Genomic DNA, 15582 nt, shown 5'->3' on the forward strand with positions numbered 1-15582 from the left:
TTTGAGGACTTTTTTGTTCGTAAATAGGGGTATGATAAAAAATAAAAATTCAAATTTCAATTTTTGTGATAAAAGTAATCAGCTACATGTAAAAAAATAATTTAATAAAAGTTTATTTTTTCATTTCAACTGGACATAAAATTAAAAAAAAATCAAATTTATAATTATAAATAAAAATAACTTATAGCTTATCAATTTTAGATCAGTTTACATTTGATATAATATTATTTCGATGATTAAAAGTGTAAGCTGGTCTAAAATCGACAATTTATAATTACTTTTGCCAGCATTAAATATTTATTCGCAGTTTAGTTTTCTGTGTCATGTTAAAGAGGTAAATATTTTTATATTACTATTAATATAAAAATATGAATAATCCATAAAACTATAAATAATATAAAAAAATGATGTCATTTTTTGAAATATAATAAAACCCCCTCACATGTTGTTTACAACTGCTCACTCTGCATCCATACTCTGCTCTCCATTTTCACCACTCTGTAATTAAAACAGAGCAAAACCCCAAAATCACACTCAATTTTCAAAAGCAAAAAACCCAACAAACAAACAAATACATATAAAAAAAACTCACAAAAATAATAAAAAATCCCATGTAGAACATATAATAATAACACCAAAAAAAGAAATAGAAAAAGAGAAGAATCTGATCATCTCTTTCTTCTTCTTCTTCTTTTCTCATTTCCTCTGTTTTTCTCTCTCTCTTTCAAGTCCAAATCAATGGACTTTGTTTGAGAAACCAAAAAACAAAAACAAACCCACAAATCCAAACACTCAAGCTAAAAAAACCCACTTGTAAATTTTAAATCTTTTAAATTTTTAATGGCAGCTTCAAGTGGGTTTGGGTTAGTGACTGAACCAACAACAATTTCACAGCAGTCACAAGAAGTTTTTCAATGGCTTAAAAACCTACCATTAGCACCAGAGTACCACCCAACTCTATCAGAGTTTCAAGATCCGATTGCTTACATTTTCAAAATTGAAAAAGAAGCTTCCAACTTTGGTATTTGCAAAATAGTCCCTCCTGTTCTTCCTGCTCCTAAAAAAACTGCAATTACCAACTTTAACAGGTCCTTAGCTGCTCGTGCTGTTTCTAGTTCTAAATCTTCACCACCAACATTCACTACCCGTCAGCAACAGATCGGGTTTTGCCCCAGAAAGTCTAGACCCGTGAAGAAACCCGTTTGGCAGAGTGGGGAGAATTATACTTTTCAAGAATTTGAAGCTAAAGCCAAATCTTTTGAAAGAATTTACTTCAAGAAATGCTCGCCCAAGAAAACTAATTTTTCTCCTTTGGAAGTTGAAACCCTTTACTGGAAAGCTACTGTGGATAAGCCTTTCTCTGTGGAGTATGCGAATGACATGCCGGGTTCGGCTTTTTCGGTGAAGAAGGAGGGTGGAGGGAAGGAGATTAATGAAGGGGTGACTGTTGGTGAGACTGAGTGGAATATGAGAGGTGTGTCGAGGGCGAAAGGGTCGTTGTTGAGGTTTATGAAGGAGGAGATACCTGGGGTTACTTCTCCTATGGTGTATGTTGCTATGATGTTTAGTTGGTTTGCTTGGCATGTTGAGGATCATGATTTGCATAGCTTGAATTACATGCATATGGGGGCTGGGAAGACTTGGTATGGTGTGCCTAGAGAGGCTGCTGTTGCTTTTGAGGAAGTTGTTAGAGATCACGGGTATGGTGGGGAGATTAATCCACTTGGTAAGTTGTTGTTGTTGTTGACCTGCATTGCTACTGAATTGTTTGTTATCCGTGTTCTTGATATACTAATGTGAATGTGGTAATATGGTAGACATTTTTTAGATGTAGCAGCTGATAACAATAGTTAGTTTGTATGGTGTTTTGACTGTTGAGAGTGTTTTGCACTTTTGACTAACCAACTTAAGTCCATAGAATGGACTACTGATGTGTAGATTTGAGAAGTGTACCACTTGATTCTTCTTACTCAAAATGTAACAGGGTTTTGTTATGTGTGTCTAATATAAGAATACTGAAGTTTCTTGTTGATTATTTATTGACTTTGAATGTAATGCCAGTGTTAAGCTATTACAATTTGTTAGTTTGGATGGGTGGATATGGATAAGAGTATTCGCTTATGCTCTTATTGTCTTCTTGAATGAGAAGCTGCTTTAGTTTGACTTTTTCTATGTGTACAAATAACACAGGCATTTCCATGGACCCTGAATCATATTTTTGATTTAGCAGAGATGAGGCTCTTGAGGTTTCTGTGGCTTCTAAATGCTTAATGAGACTATTAGTGTGTGTTTTTCTTTTTATTTATCTGAAAATGAACTTGATTTGCCATAAGGGATTGATAAATCAATATATGTTTATAGATACATCTCTATTAACTGACTACATTTTCATTTGCCTACTCTCAGTGACATTTTCAGTTCTTGGGGAAAAGACCACAGTTATGTCACCTGAAGTATTTATTAGTGCAGGAGTACCATGCTGCAGGTACCCATTTCATTTCTGCCTATTCTGAACCTTTTATTTTAATTTCTATGCTTGCTCATGTATCACTTTCTATAGGAAACTGTTTATGATTATCATTGGTGTTCTTAAACTATGTGCTTACTACCACTTTGATTCTTTACTGATAATGGTTCAAAGTCTGATTGATGATAATGCACAATGATGGGCAGAAAGAGAAAGAAGAGCCGTGTTACTTTTTTTCCCCTTTTCACCTCTCCACAAAAAGGAGATTATGAACAAAACTTTGAAATAATCTGTTAGAATGGTCAAAATTTTATACCAATGTTTTCGATCTATCCTGAGTTTCTCTGTGTATGTTGTAACTTTTCAATTACTCTGGATCAGGTTAGTGCAAAATGCTGGGGAGTTTGTTGTCACTTTTCCAAGAGCCTATCATTCGGGGTTCAGTCATGGTATGAAAGCTCCATATTTCAGTTCAAAATATATTATGAAAAAACGATTAAAGATTAAATCATGAATAATAATAAGATTATTATTTCTTCTCCTTGCTGTTTAAAGTCATAATTTTTTCACATTCAGGGTTTAATTGTGGAGAGGCAGCCAATATTGCAACTCCTGAGTGGTTGAGGGTTGCTAAAGATGCTGCTATTCGAAGAGCTTCAATTAATTATCCTCCAATGGTGTCTCATTTCCAGTTACTTTATGATCTTGCTCTAGAATTATGTACCAGGTTTGTCTTACCGACTAGTAACTTTCTTTTGACCGCTAGAACAGTGATCTCATTGTTTTTAGTAACTTAATTCTACATTCTCCGCATGTTTTTGCTTTTTCAACTTAGACTATCCCAGAGTTTAAAAAAAAATATTAGAGTTCTTAGTATATTCAGCCACTCTTGATTTGTTTGTTACAAATCAAATGTTGGAAATTTAATTGAATATTCAGTCATGAGCTGCTGGGAAGACATTCATAGATTAACTCAGTTCTAGCATTAGGGGAAAGTCTTCTGTTGGTGCAATAAGAAAATTGTCCTTTTAATGTTCCCTTTTATGAGCTTTCATTTCTAGTAATGTCCAGTTAATTCTGCTAAATGCATAACTTAACTAACAGACTTTTCTGGTAAAAACTTTCACCGACTGATTCTAGATGCTATGCTATGATGGTATGAGCACAATGTAGTTTACATACACTGTTGTATTTTTAACCTGTCTCATTTCCTATTCTACTTTCAGAATGCCTGTGAACATCAATCTTAAACCACGGAGCTCTAGACTAAAAGATAAGCAAAAGGGTGAAGGAGACACACTGGTTAAAGACCAATTTGTAAAGAATATGATTCACAACAACGAGCTGCTTCATATTCTTGGAAAAGGATCTTCAGTTGTGCTTCTTCCTCGAAGTTCTTCAGACATATCTGTTTGTTCAAATTTACGTGTTGGATCACAGTTAAGAGCGAACCTCTCTCTTGGGTCATGCAGTAACAAGGGGATTATGAATTCCTCAAAAAAAGTAGTTCCTGATGAAAATATTCTGGACAGGAACCACCGAATTAATCAATTAAAAGGCGTTCTTTCAGTGAAAGAAAAGTTTGCTTCTTTGTGCGAACAAAATAGGTTTTCCTCATTGAATGGAAAACATAATAAGAATACTACATACACAAGCATTGAACATGATATTCATGGGGAGAAGCTGTCTGATCAGAGACTGTTTTCATGCGTCACGTGTGGAATTTTGAGCTTCGATTGCATTGCTGTCATTCAACCGACAGAAAAAGCTGCTAGATACCTCATGTCTGCTGATTGTAGTTTCTTTAATGATTGGATTGTTGGGTCTGGAGTAACTAATGATGGATTGATCACTGCTGATAGAGAGACAAATTCTTCTGAGCAGGATCAGCCAACAGGTTTGTTTAAACAAATGGTGTGCTGCCTATATTACATGATATAACATAGTCAAAGTCGAATAAGCTGTAGTTTTGTATTCTGTCAACAGCCACGTTGACATGAACCATGCATACTGAATCCCATGCATACATTTTGTGGGGTGGTAATACATTTCTTCCATTAGTTGACATGGACCCTTAAAAACAGTGTGCTAAACCTTAGATAACTGATATTGAAGCTTTGTCTAGATCGGTTAGAGACTGACTTCATATTTCTTCCTTAACTTTTCACCCCTTTGTAAATAACGAAGCTGCTTCATAGGTTACAATCTTTTATACTTCTATATTATGCGCATAGTAGTAAGTGGTAGGTAAACCTGACTAAATTCAAGCAGCATACTGTATAGTCATCAAAATGGCCAAAGCTTGTTCTATTTCATATTATCAAATTTATTCTTCTTTATCTGAGTAGGCTCGTTTCATGAAATGGTTTCTTATTCAAAAACGTAGTTTGAATACTTTTTATTTTCTCAAAATCACAGGATTGGTGGAAAACAATGTTGTGGATGGTTTATATGATGTTCCTGTTCAGTCTGTGAATTGTGAGCTTGAAAACATAGATCAAAATATAGTGAGTTCCGATGCTAAAACACAAAAGGAATCGTCTGCTCTTGGCCTGTTGGCTTTGAACTATGGAAATTCATCTGACTCGGAGGAAGACCAGGATGAAATAGATGCATCACACCATGCTGATGAAATGCCAACCTGCTCATCAGAAAGTAAATTTAAGTATCAGAATTCTGCGTTGCCTTTGTTCAAGCAAGAGTCCCTTCGTGGTGAAACTATGAGTCATACTCCATCTTCATCAAGGCTTGGTTGTAAGGATAAATTTTCTCTTCAAACTCATGATTGTCCTGCAGAACATGGACATAGACCAGGCAGTTTAAAGGATGGAAATGATGGAACTCTTGATTGCTCTGTCGAGTTTGAAACTGATAATCTTGCTAATATGGAATCAAATGGTTTCGACCGTACATTTAGGGATTCAGCATCAATATCATGTGTAAGTTCAAATTGTTCTCCAGATGTCTATCATGGTGAAAAAAAGAAGTTTAGCAAAGTTGCGGCAAGAGGGGATGGGAATGCATCATTTGCCCAACGATCTGATGAAGATTCTTCTCGTATGCATGTTTTCTGTCTTGAGCATGCCATAGAAGTTGAACAGCAGTTACGTACAATCGGGGGAGTGTATATATTGCTTCTCTGTCATCCAGGTAAGTAGTGATATTCTTCCCCATGAATTTTTCATTCAAATGGCACTTTCTTTCCTTGTTTTTTCATGTTCATTTTTCAGTGACCCTTTTGAACTTCTACGGTGGAAATATTGGAATATGATCTTAGTTGACATTATTGAATATAGTTAATTTAAATGGATGAAGTGATCCCGATTGCAATAGATCTGTGTAGATCTGGTTGATTTAAATGGATGAAGTGATCCCAATGTCTGTAGATCTGTGTAGCCATGCTCGTGTTTTTTGCAGTTTTAAAATGTTATGTTTTATCTGCAAGCTCGTAATTTCTATAAAAATATTTGCAGAGTATCCCAGGCTAGAAGGCGAGGCAAAGTTAGTATCTGAAGAATTGGGAATTGATTATCTCTGGAATGAAATTGCTTTCAGGGATGCCGCCAAAAATGACGAGGAGAATATCCAGTCAGCTTTGGATAGTGAGGAAGCAATTCCAGGGAATGGTGATTGGGCTGTAAAGTTGGGGATAAACCTTTTCTACAGTGCCAATCTCAGCCGGTCTTCTCTTTATAGTAAGCAGATGCCATACAATTCCGTCGTATACAAAGCTTTTGGTCGTATATCTCCAGCTAGCTCTCCCACAAAGTTAATCAAATACGGAAGGAGGTCTGTCAGGCAGAGAAAGGTTGTAGGGAGATGGTGTGGAAAAGTTTGGATGTCAAATCAAGTTCATCCTTTCTTATCAAAGAAGGATTCCGAGGATCGAGATCAGGAACAAGAGGAAGGTGGTTTTCGCGGTTGGATAATGCCAGATGAGAAAACTGAGAGAAAGCCTCAAAGTTTGCACAAGACTGAAATTACCTCGACAGGTAGAAAATCTGCAAGGAAGAGAAAAATGACAGTAGCAAGTAGACCAATGAAGAAAGTCAAATCTCCGGACCCCAAGGATGTAGCTTCAGATGATTTAGAAGAGGATATTTCTCATAAGCGGCCTACGAAAGTTTATAGTAGGAAGCAAACTAAACATATCGAGAAAGAGTTTTCATATGATTCATTGGATTATTCTCATCAGCAGCATGAGAGATCTCGCAGAAGCAAGCAGGCTAAATCTATTGAGAGAGAAGAGGCGGATACTTACAATTCATGGGGACGTAACTCTCATCAGCAAGATAGAAGACTTCCGAGGAGTAAGCAGGTCAAATCTATCGAGGGTGAAAATGATGTCTCTGATGCTTTAGCTGGAAGCAATTCCCAAAAGCAACATAATAGAATTCATAGAACGAGAAGTAAGCAAGTCAAATGTGCTCAGAGGAAAAGTGAAATGTCAAATTATTCTGAAGAGGCTGATATTCGTGAGCAGCGTGGGAGGGTTCCTAGAAGTTCATCACAAGTCGAGTTTTATGAGAGAGAAGAAGCAGTTTCAGATGATTCGCTTGAGGATACTTCTGATCAGCCAATAGAGACACCTCACAGACATGAAGATGCAATTTCAGATGATTCCTTGGAAAATAATTATCTTCACCGTAATAGAATGATTTCTAGAGGCAGCCAAGCTAAGTATTTTGAGAAGGAAGATGAAGTTTCAGAGGATTTGCCGGAGGAAAGTTCTTACAAGCAGCACAGAGGATCTCACACAAGCAGGAAAAACGAATTTACTGACAGAGAGGATGATATTTCTGATGACCTACTGGATGACAACAGTCCGCAGGAGGGCATGAGGGATTTCAGAAGCAAGCAAGCTAGATTTGTTGAGAGGGAAGATGAAGTTTCAGATGATTCGCTGGAGGGAAATTTTCTTCAGCAGCAGCAGCAAAGGATCCCTACAAGCAAAAGGGCCAAATATGTCGTGAGTGAACATGCTGTTTCAGATGATATGGAGGATGAAACTCATCTTAAGCATTGGAGAACTCCAAGAAGCAAGAAGGCTAAACTGACGGACAGCGAAGATTTCTCAGATGATGATGCACATGAGGATGATGGCCCGTGGAAGTCAAGGAAGACTCCTAGAGGCAAGCCGGCCAAGGTCATCGAGAGGGAGGCTGTATCAGATGATATGGAAGAAACTCACTGGCAGCAAAGAAAAACATGTAGACAGAAGCAGGCGACTTCTTTTGAGAGCGAAGATGTTTCTGATGATCTACAAGAGGAAGGTACCCATTGGAAGCCAAATAGAGGCAAGCAAACTAAATTTTCCGACAAGGAATATATTTCTGATGATCTGCTAGACGATGATGATACCCACTGGCAGCCGATTAAGACTCCCCCTAGAGGCAAGCAAGCAAAATTTATTGAGCCTGAAGATGCAGTTTCTGATGAATTGGTGGATGATAATTCAACGAAGCAGAAAATGATGAATCTTAGAAGAAAGCACAAACCCGGAACGCTTCGCAAAATGAAACAAGCGATGTCTCAAGTGAGAAAGAAAGAAAATCCAAAGTCAGTTAAACAAGAGAAACAAATGAAGCTCGAGACTCCTCGTCTTCGCAATGGTAAAACTGAGTTAGAAGGTGGACCTAGCACTCGCCTTAGGACGAGGCTCTCTAAACCTCCAAAAGAATTGGAAACTAAGCTAAAAGAGAAGCTACAAACCAATAAGAAAAATACAAAAGGCGCGTCAGCAGTAAAGCCTCTGGCCTGCAAGAAAAACGGGAAAACTAAGGACGACGATGCAGAATATCAGTGTGAGATTGAGGGGTGCACCATGAGTTTTGGCTCAAAACAAGAGCTAGCATTGCACAAAAAAAACATATGTCCAGTCAAGGGATGCGGTAAGACTTTCTTCTCGCACAAATATTTGGTGCAACACCGTCGTGTTCATCTAGATGACCGCCCGCTCAAGTGCCCCTGGAAGGGCTGCAAGATGACATTCAAATGGGCATGGGCAAGAACCGAACACATTCGGGTTCACACAGGTGCTCGTCCTTATGTCTGCGGGGAAGAAGGTTGCGGGCAGACATTCAGATTTGTCTCGGATTTCAGTCGCCACAAAAGGAAGACTGGTCATTCAATAAAGAAAAGCAAGAAGTAACTTAGAGAAATGTGATTTCTTTTTTGGGAAATTGCCAATGCAATTGTTGCTCAATTGACAGGGTTAGAAGTAGGTTTGAGGATAGGTTAGATTTTGCCTGTAATTTTCATTCATATTTAACATTATTGGGGGTCTTAAATTTGCCCATTTATTAACTGCAATCTGACCAATTGCTTGAATCTTTAAACAGATTTATCTCTAATGAATCTCACTTTGTTTCAAGCTGGGATTTTGGAAGTTGATGGTAATTTCAGTTTTCTGTTTGGACTGGCATGTTTGATAGTATTTTCTTGAGTCCATAATATTTGTTGTTTTGGAGAAATATTTTTGTGAACTATAATACTTGTTGTCACTCACTTTATTAATTCCCTCTAAAAGAAACACTTGTCACAACAAAGATAATTTTTAATTTACATCTGAACTAAGTCATGAAGCACTTACATAATTACATTTGCAAAATTGTACCATCTATAAAAAAGTATATGCAACTTTTTTGTTATTTTAATCGTTGTTATATTTATATTGGTACATATAGAGAGAGAGAGAGAAAAAAATACCGTATAAATTAATAACAATTAGTTTTAACCTTTCAATTTAAAATAAAAGATAAAATATTAAGTTTGTAGTTTTAAAAATAAAACTCATCAACTTGTCAATTTTGGATTAGTTAAGATATTAGTTTGATTGAGAAAAGGGCAACCGATTCAAAGTTAATAAATTTTCTTTTTAAATTAATAAATTTATTTCTTTTAACTTTTTGTCGAAACAAACCTTAATTGTCTTATAAATACACCATTAACAGTTTCATATCTATATCTATCTATAATTTTATAAAATTTAGGAGGGGAAGAGAACATGCACACATTAACAACAATATTTTTAATAATTATTTAATATTTAATTTTAATAAAATTTAACTTCATCCTAATTCGACTAAAATATTAATTTTTCTATACTATATATAACTCTATGTAATAATCAAAAATCCAAACTTTTTTAAACTATTACTCTCTTTGTTCTGAAGTTGTAGCAATTTTATAGTACATGGACGATGGTTTCATAAGACATTTTCTATTCCAACAAAAACTCTCACTAATTTGACATTGATTATTATTTTAATATATATTTAGTATAAATATAACAAATCTAATTAATATAACATTATACTTACTACTACTTTAATTGTTACTATAGTTAATCAATATAGTTAATAGTCTTAATCCAACTAATATAGATATTTCATAACCGAACAAAAACTATAACTAATTAAATATTTATTATATATAAAAAACATTGGAAAATTATAATAAATATAATAAATTATAAATAAATATTATTAACATTAATTAATTTTAAAAATTAAGAAACGGAAGTATTATATTTATTTATAATGAAAATTCTAGCTAATTTAATATCAATTAAATGATGTATAAATTAATGAGTCAAGAGCATGAATTTATCTACACCATTTAAAAACTTTGAGATTTTAAGTGATAAAAACAAAAGTAAAGTAATTTATATGTTCTTTTTAAATAATTTAAAGAGTTTTTTAATAACTTTAACCTAAAAAGAGTAGTTTCATTATATTTCCACTACCTCTCTCCAGTTTTTCTATTTATTCGATTCCGAAAATACCATTCTATTTCTTTACCATACACCCCCACTCCAAATTTCACATCAGCTCCTGCAAAATTAGGGTTTCCGTAAATCGGAATGTGAAAGAACAGTACAATGGAACACACCGAGGAATCAAATTCAGCTACTTTAGCGTTACAATCGCCAAACACCGTCACCAATGACACCGATCACACACTACAAGAAATCGAACAACAGCTAAAAAATCAGCTCAATTTCAAACAACACCAAAATCACGACGAACAAGAAGAAAAAATAGGCGAAGTTAAAGTATCTGAAGAACAAGACGAAGAGCACAAAGCTGATAATAATTATGATCAGGTGGAAAAAAATTCGACTGCGTGGCATCAAGATGATGGCTGGGGAGAGAGCAATGGCGGCCATGAAGGGCAAAAAGGTAATTATAATTATGATGAGGAGGGGAATGGTTCGATTGGGTGGAATCAAGATGATGATGGGTGGGGAGATAGCAATGGCGGTGGCCGCGAAGAGGTTAAATATGATTATAGTGATAATAATAATAATGGTTATGAGGAGAAGTTAGGTGATGGGTATGGTGATTTGGAGAGAAAAGATGAGAGATTTAATGGTTTTGATAGAAGGAATAGTTATAATAATGGTAATCAGTATCAGTACCCAGTTAGACCTGAAGCTGAAGATTGTTCCTTTTACATGAAAACTGGCTCTTGCAAATTTGGATCTAATTGCAAGTTTAATCACCCTGCTAAACGAAAAAGCCAGGTACTTTATTAGTGGGTTTAGTTTTTCTTATACTTGAATATTTTTGTTTTTAAAGGGCTTAGTTGACTTTGGAAGTAAAATAATTATGAAAGTTTGGGCTTTTATTTGTGTTTAATTAATATGTTTACATTTTTTCAGTGCTAATTGTACTTATTTGTGTTGCTGGTTGTAATCAGCATGGTTTAACTTTTATACTGGTATGATTATTGGCAATGCATTAAGGGTTAGAAAAAAATTTTGTTTCTGTGTTATACATTGGGAAGTTTTGATTGTTCATTGCTCTAAGATCAATATATGTAGCAGTGTCGTTGAGTTATTATGCTAACTTATGGGTTTTGTTTTTGAAATTTGATAACTTTAAAGGTCCCCAGGGAGAGGGTTAAGGAAAGGGAAGAACTGACGGACAGGCCAGGGCAGACAGAATGCAAGGTTGTATTTAGATCTCTTATGTGCTTAATTTATGGACCCAAAACAATGAAAAGGAAACAAAAGGAATGGTTTTTGGAGATAAAATTGCATGAATGTTTATATCCTTTTCAGCGGTCTTTTTGAATCATTGGTGATATTTGATCTCTTTACTATTCTGCTTCATAATTGCACGAAAAGAACTCTCATTTCTTGTTGTGCTATTTATGTGATGGTGAAATACTGCCATAATTAGGTTAAGATATCATGACGTATGAGAAGTAAGATCATTAGGAGGTTTACTCATTCTATCTCGTTCAATTTCTTTTGTGCAAGCATACTTCAACTTTTTATCATCAGCCTTCATACTGTTCCTTAAAGTTGCCATCTCATTGTGTTTCCAAGCTATGATTTTGACACTGATTTCATATAACTTAATATGCAGAAATCCCAGATCTGTTGATTTTATGAATATTTTGTGCAATCCATTCAGTAGTTTTTAAGATGGTCATATTAGATCATGACTAATTTACATTTTATGAAGAGTGTACATTTAACAGGTGCTTTTAGAAGATGTTGACATACTTTGTTAGCTCAATATGACATATTTGGCTAGCAAATAACAGTTTTTGCTGTGTTTTCATTCTTTCTTGAGTTCACTGCAGTATTACTTAAGGACAGGGGGATGTAAGTATGGCAAAGCTTGTAGATATAATCACTCAAAAGCAGGATCTCCAGTGCTCCCAGCAAAAACTACGGTGGTTCCTGCTTTAGACATTAACTTCCTGGGTCTGCCAATCCGTCCGGTATACGTTCTCATATTTTGAAGTTTCTTTACAGATCTTTTCGCGTTCTTGCGAAGACGACCTAACATTTATTGGAAATTTTAACATATATCATGAAACATAGGGAGAGAGAGAGTGCCCGTATTATATGCGCAACGGCACCTGCAAGTATGGAGCTACCTGCCACTTCAATCATCCTGATCCCACTGCTGTGGTAGGAAGTGACCCTTCAGCATTAAGTAATGGTGGATCTGTTCCTTTACAAAATTCTTCTCAATCAAGTGCAGCCTCTTGGTCTTCACCAAGAGGACTAAATGGGAATCCTCCTTTTATGCCGGTTCTTTTTCCACCAACTCCAGTGGCTTCTTCGCAGAATCCTGAATGGAATAAATATCAGGTATAATGTTTTTCTCTTATGGCTCTACCTCAAGAATCTTAGTTGTTTACAACAAATAGTAAATTGTCCTTATTTCTTTGCAAATTCTAATTTCTTCTTCATGTCACCCTTATATGTGCAACATGTCTTTCCATCTATATAAAACCTTATGGCATGCAGAAGAGTTTTCTGAATGTTGGGTGAGTACTTGTTAGTTGTTAATGTTGTTTTCAGTTTGTGGCTGAATTTAATGTTAGACTCTTAGTAATGTAAAGTAGGGAAGGGAGAACATATAGGATATATTAAATTAAATGTATAGGATATGTGGAATTAAAGAATTTGACATAACCCTCTATCAGTTTTGGGTATGATTTATTTGTTTCAACTCCCTGTGGTTACGAAGGATTTAGTATATTTTACCATGCCCTATTCTCCTTCATATATGAGCTGGGTCACTATCTCTTAGTACCCATGACTTGCATGTGCTCACACATGAATGGGCACTTTATTAAGATCCTTATAATTAATGCATTAGATGTAGAATTGGATGGGCTCAATACTTGTCCGTATAAAAGCTCTATGATTAGGGGGTTCCAGTTTTGTGGGCTCAGTTGCATGTATTTCTGGCCCCAAAACTTTTCTAACAGTTGCTTGTGTTTGGAGAATTCTGGAACGAGATCAGCACTGAAGGAAATTGTGTTCCTTGTAAGCAAAATATTTTGATAAGTATCATTTTACAATTTTGGATATAGCAGTAAACTGGAGTTAATATGAATGGAAGTTGTGCTTCAAACTATTGTTTATTCACTCAAAAGCTGAGCACAAAAATTTGTTATTAAAGCCGTTTTCACCAGTTATTTGCTTTTGTTGCTTTTAAAGGTTCCTATATACCCAGTGGAAAGAGCTATACATCAACCTGCAGCATATGTCATGAGCAATCAAGCTACTGGTAGCAATGTCTATAAACATCAGCAACAGATTCTAGTTGATGAATTCCCAGAACGACCTGGTCAGCCAGAGTGCAGTTTTTATATGAAAACTGGGGACTGTAAATTTAAGTCCAACTGCAAATACCATCATCCAAGAAACCATTCCTCAAAGTCACCTCCTTGTACTCTTAGTGACAAGGGCCTGCCACTGAGACCTGTAAGTGGATTCCTTCTATTGGCATGCTCTTGTGAAGGGTAATTAAAGCTTTAGAACTAATTTTTCAAAAACTATATAATCTTCATATATGGAACAGAATGGGATAACAGCGATCAAATAGTATAAGCTTTCCCAGAATCTCATAAAATAAGCTTTTGAATATATTCATTTGATGCAAAAGTAATGTCTTAAATAACATCTGTATCATACAAGTGCTCACCTAAGTTTATATTGACCCTGTAGTGCTTCGCCTCATAATTCATGCATTGAGAAACTTGATGGGAAAATTTCCAGGATACAGTTTATGCTGTTAGAAGATTAACCTCCACTCATTTGCTATATTTGGGTAGAAATTCACATGAGCTGATGGAATTTATATATTAGGATTCTGCCTGGCAAAGTATTAATATACTGAGCAGTTGTGTTTTTCAGTGATTTCACATCTAGTTTTCATGGTCAACGTATCTTTGAAATGCAGGGTCAAAGCATATGTTCATACTACAGCCGATACGGTTTATGCAAGTTTGGGCCTGCTTGCAAATTTGACCATCCAATACAACCAGCTTCAACAGATTCTGCTGATGATCTGGATCAGCCCTTTGCCGACACTCTTGTCGTAGATGAGTCTAGATTGGGTGAAAGTGGAAATGAAAGCGATACTGCAATTCAGCAGTCAATGTAGAAATTTTTGCGTCAATTAATCTAGCTGTTAGGATCACATCATACTGAGAAATTTCAAGATTTCTCAGTGAAACGTGGATCTTTTGTTTAACTTGCACTCTTTGGTGCACTCTTTGGAGCCACACGCTTTTGAAACAGTGGCATTATATATTTATGTGATGTGTTGTTACAGACCCATAAGCGGTCTTGGATGTGTAAAGTGTCGGTTTCATGTTACTACCGTCCTTATTTATTTACTTGACATGTCAATTACCAACTCATGAGTTACAGATGGCCATGGATTGGCTCTGGTAATCAACATGGTTTACCCTTGAATGTCCCAACTTATCCTCTTCAATATATTGATTTTCTGATCTACTATATGTGTGTATATATATGTAGGCTGATGTCTTGAAGTCTGTCTGATTCGGGTTTATTTAGACTCACAAGTCGGTTTAAGTGGTTAGTGATGCTCATAGATTGGTGATAATTTTGACATGGTCCAAAGATAGAGCAACAATGAATCAAGGATCTGAAATATGAAAAAGAATATGAGAAAGAATGAGTTCAATATGTTTTGTTTGGATATAGATGACAGGAGTCGCTAAGGTTATCCTGAATTTTGACTCAAGATGATTGCTGGGAATCTATGATGCATTGAAACAAGGCTTCCTATATATATATGCCTTTTACATGAATAGTAGTAAATGTAAGGTACCTATTTTCTGAAAATTAACGGAGGAATTAAAAATTGAGAAAACAATTTTTAGCTAGCAACAAATTGTATTATTCAAGTTGCTCATAATTCTCAAACAAAAACTCTTTAAAAAAAACGATTTCTATTATCTATTTTAGTATTTAGTAGAAACTTTAATTTTGATGAATCTCAAATAATTTGTTTTATTAATTATCACAGATACAAAATAATTTATTTGCATAAACATAATTTTGATAAATAAATTTTTATATCAATGTTTTTATAATATTTAACTCCACAGTTTTGTTATTTACACCTTTATTACATGTTTTCACTTTTTATATTAAAAGAATCCATTTCCCTGTTTCTGAGCAACATAATTCGGTATTATAATATTACAACTCAGTTTCTTACTAGTTATAAGTCCCATCACTTAAAACGCCCATTTAAAATATGTGAATAATAATAGAAGTACCTGCATTTGATTTATTTAGTTCCATTTCTTGATGAGTTTGTATT

The 15582-nt window shown here is 35.2% G+C and overlaps 2 protein-coding genes across 2 annotated transcripts; both read left to right on the plus strand.

Annotated features, from left to right (window-relative positions):
- Positions 1 to 628: 628 nt before the first annotated feature.
- Positions 629 to 8840, plus strand: LOC126671474 (lysine-specific demethylase REF6). The gene is made up of 7 exons (XM_050365242.2): positions 629 to 1726; positions 2407 to 2485; positions 2849 to 2916; positions 3044 to 3194; positions 3694 to 4364; positions 4886 to 5617; positions 5941 to 8840. The coding sequence occupies exons 1-7, from the start codon at positions 841 to 843 to the stop codon at positions 8616 to 8618; spliced, it is 5265 nt and encodes a 1754-aa protein (XP_050221199.1). The 5' UTR covers positions 629 to 840; the 3' UTR covers positions 8619 to 8840.
- Positions 8841 to 10225: 1385 nt separating this feature from the next.
- LOC126673361 (zinc finger CCCH domain-containing protein 43) lies at positions 10226 to 14744 on the plus strand. The gene is made up of 6 exons (XM_050367473.2): positions 10226 to 10994; positions 11358 to 11423; positions 12065 to 12205; positions 12309 to 12581; positions 13440 to 13706; positions 14185 to 14744. Exons 1-6 carry the CDS (start codon positions 10350 to 10352, stop codon positions 14386 to 14388), a joined length of 1596 nt encoding a protein of 531 aa, XP_050223430.1. The 5' UTR covers positions 10226 to 10349; the 3' UTR covers positions 14389 to 14744.
- The last annotated feature ends 838 nt before the right edge of the window (positions 14745 to 15582 follow it).

The sequence above is a fragment of the Mercurialis annua genome, linkage group LG3, assembly GCF_937616625.2.
Source record: "Mercurialis annua linkage group LG3, ddMerAnnu1.2, whole genome shotgun sequence".
In the NCBI taxonomy this organism is placed as follows: Eukaryota; Viridiplantae; Streptophyta; class Magnoliopsida; order Malpighiales; family Euphorbiaceae; genus Mercurialis; species Mercurialis annua.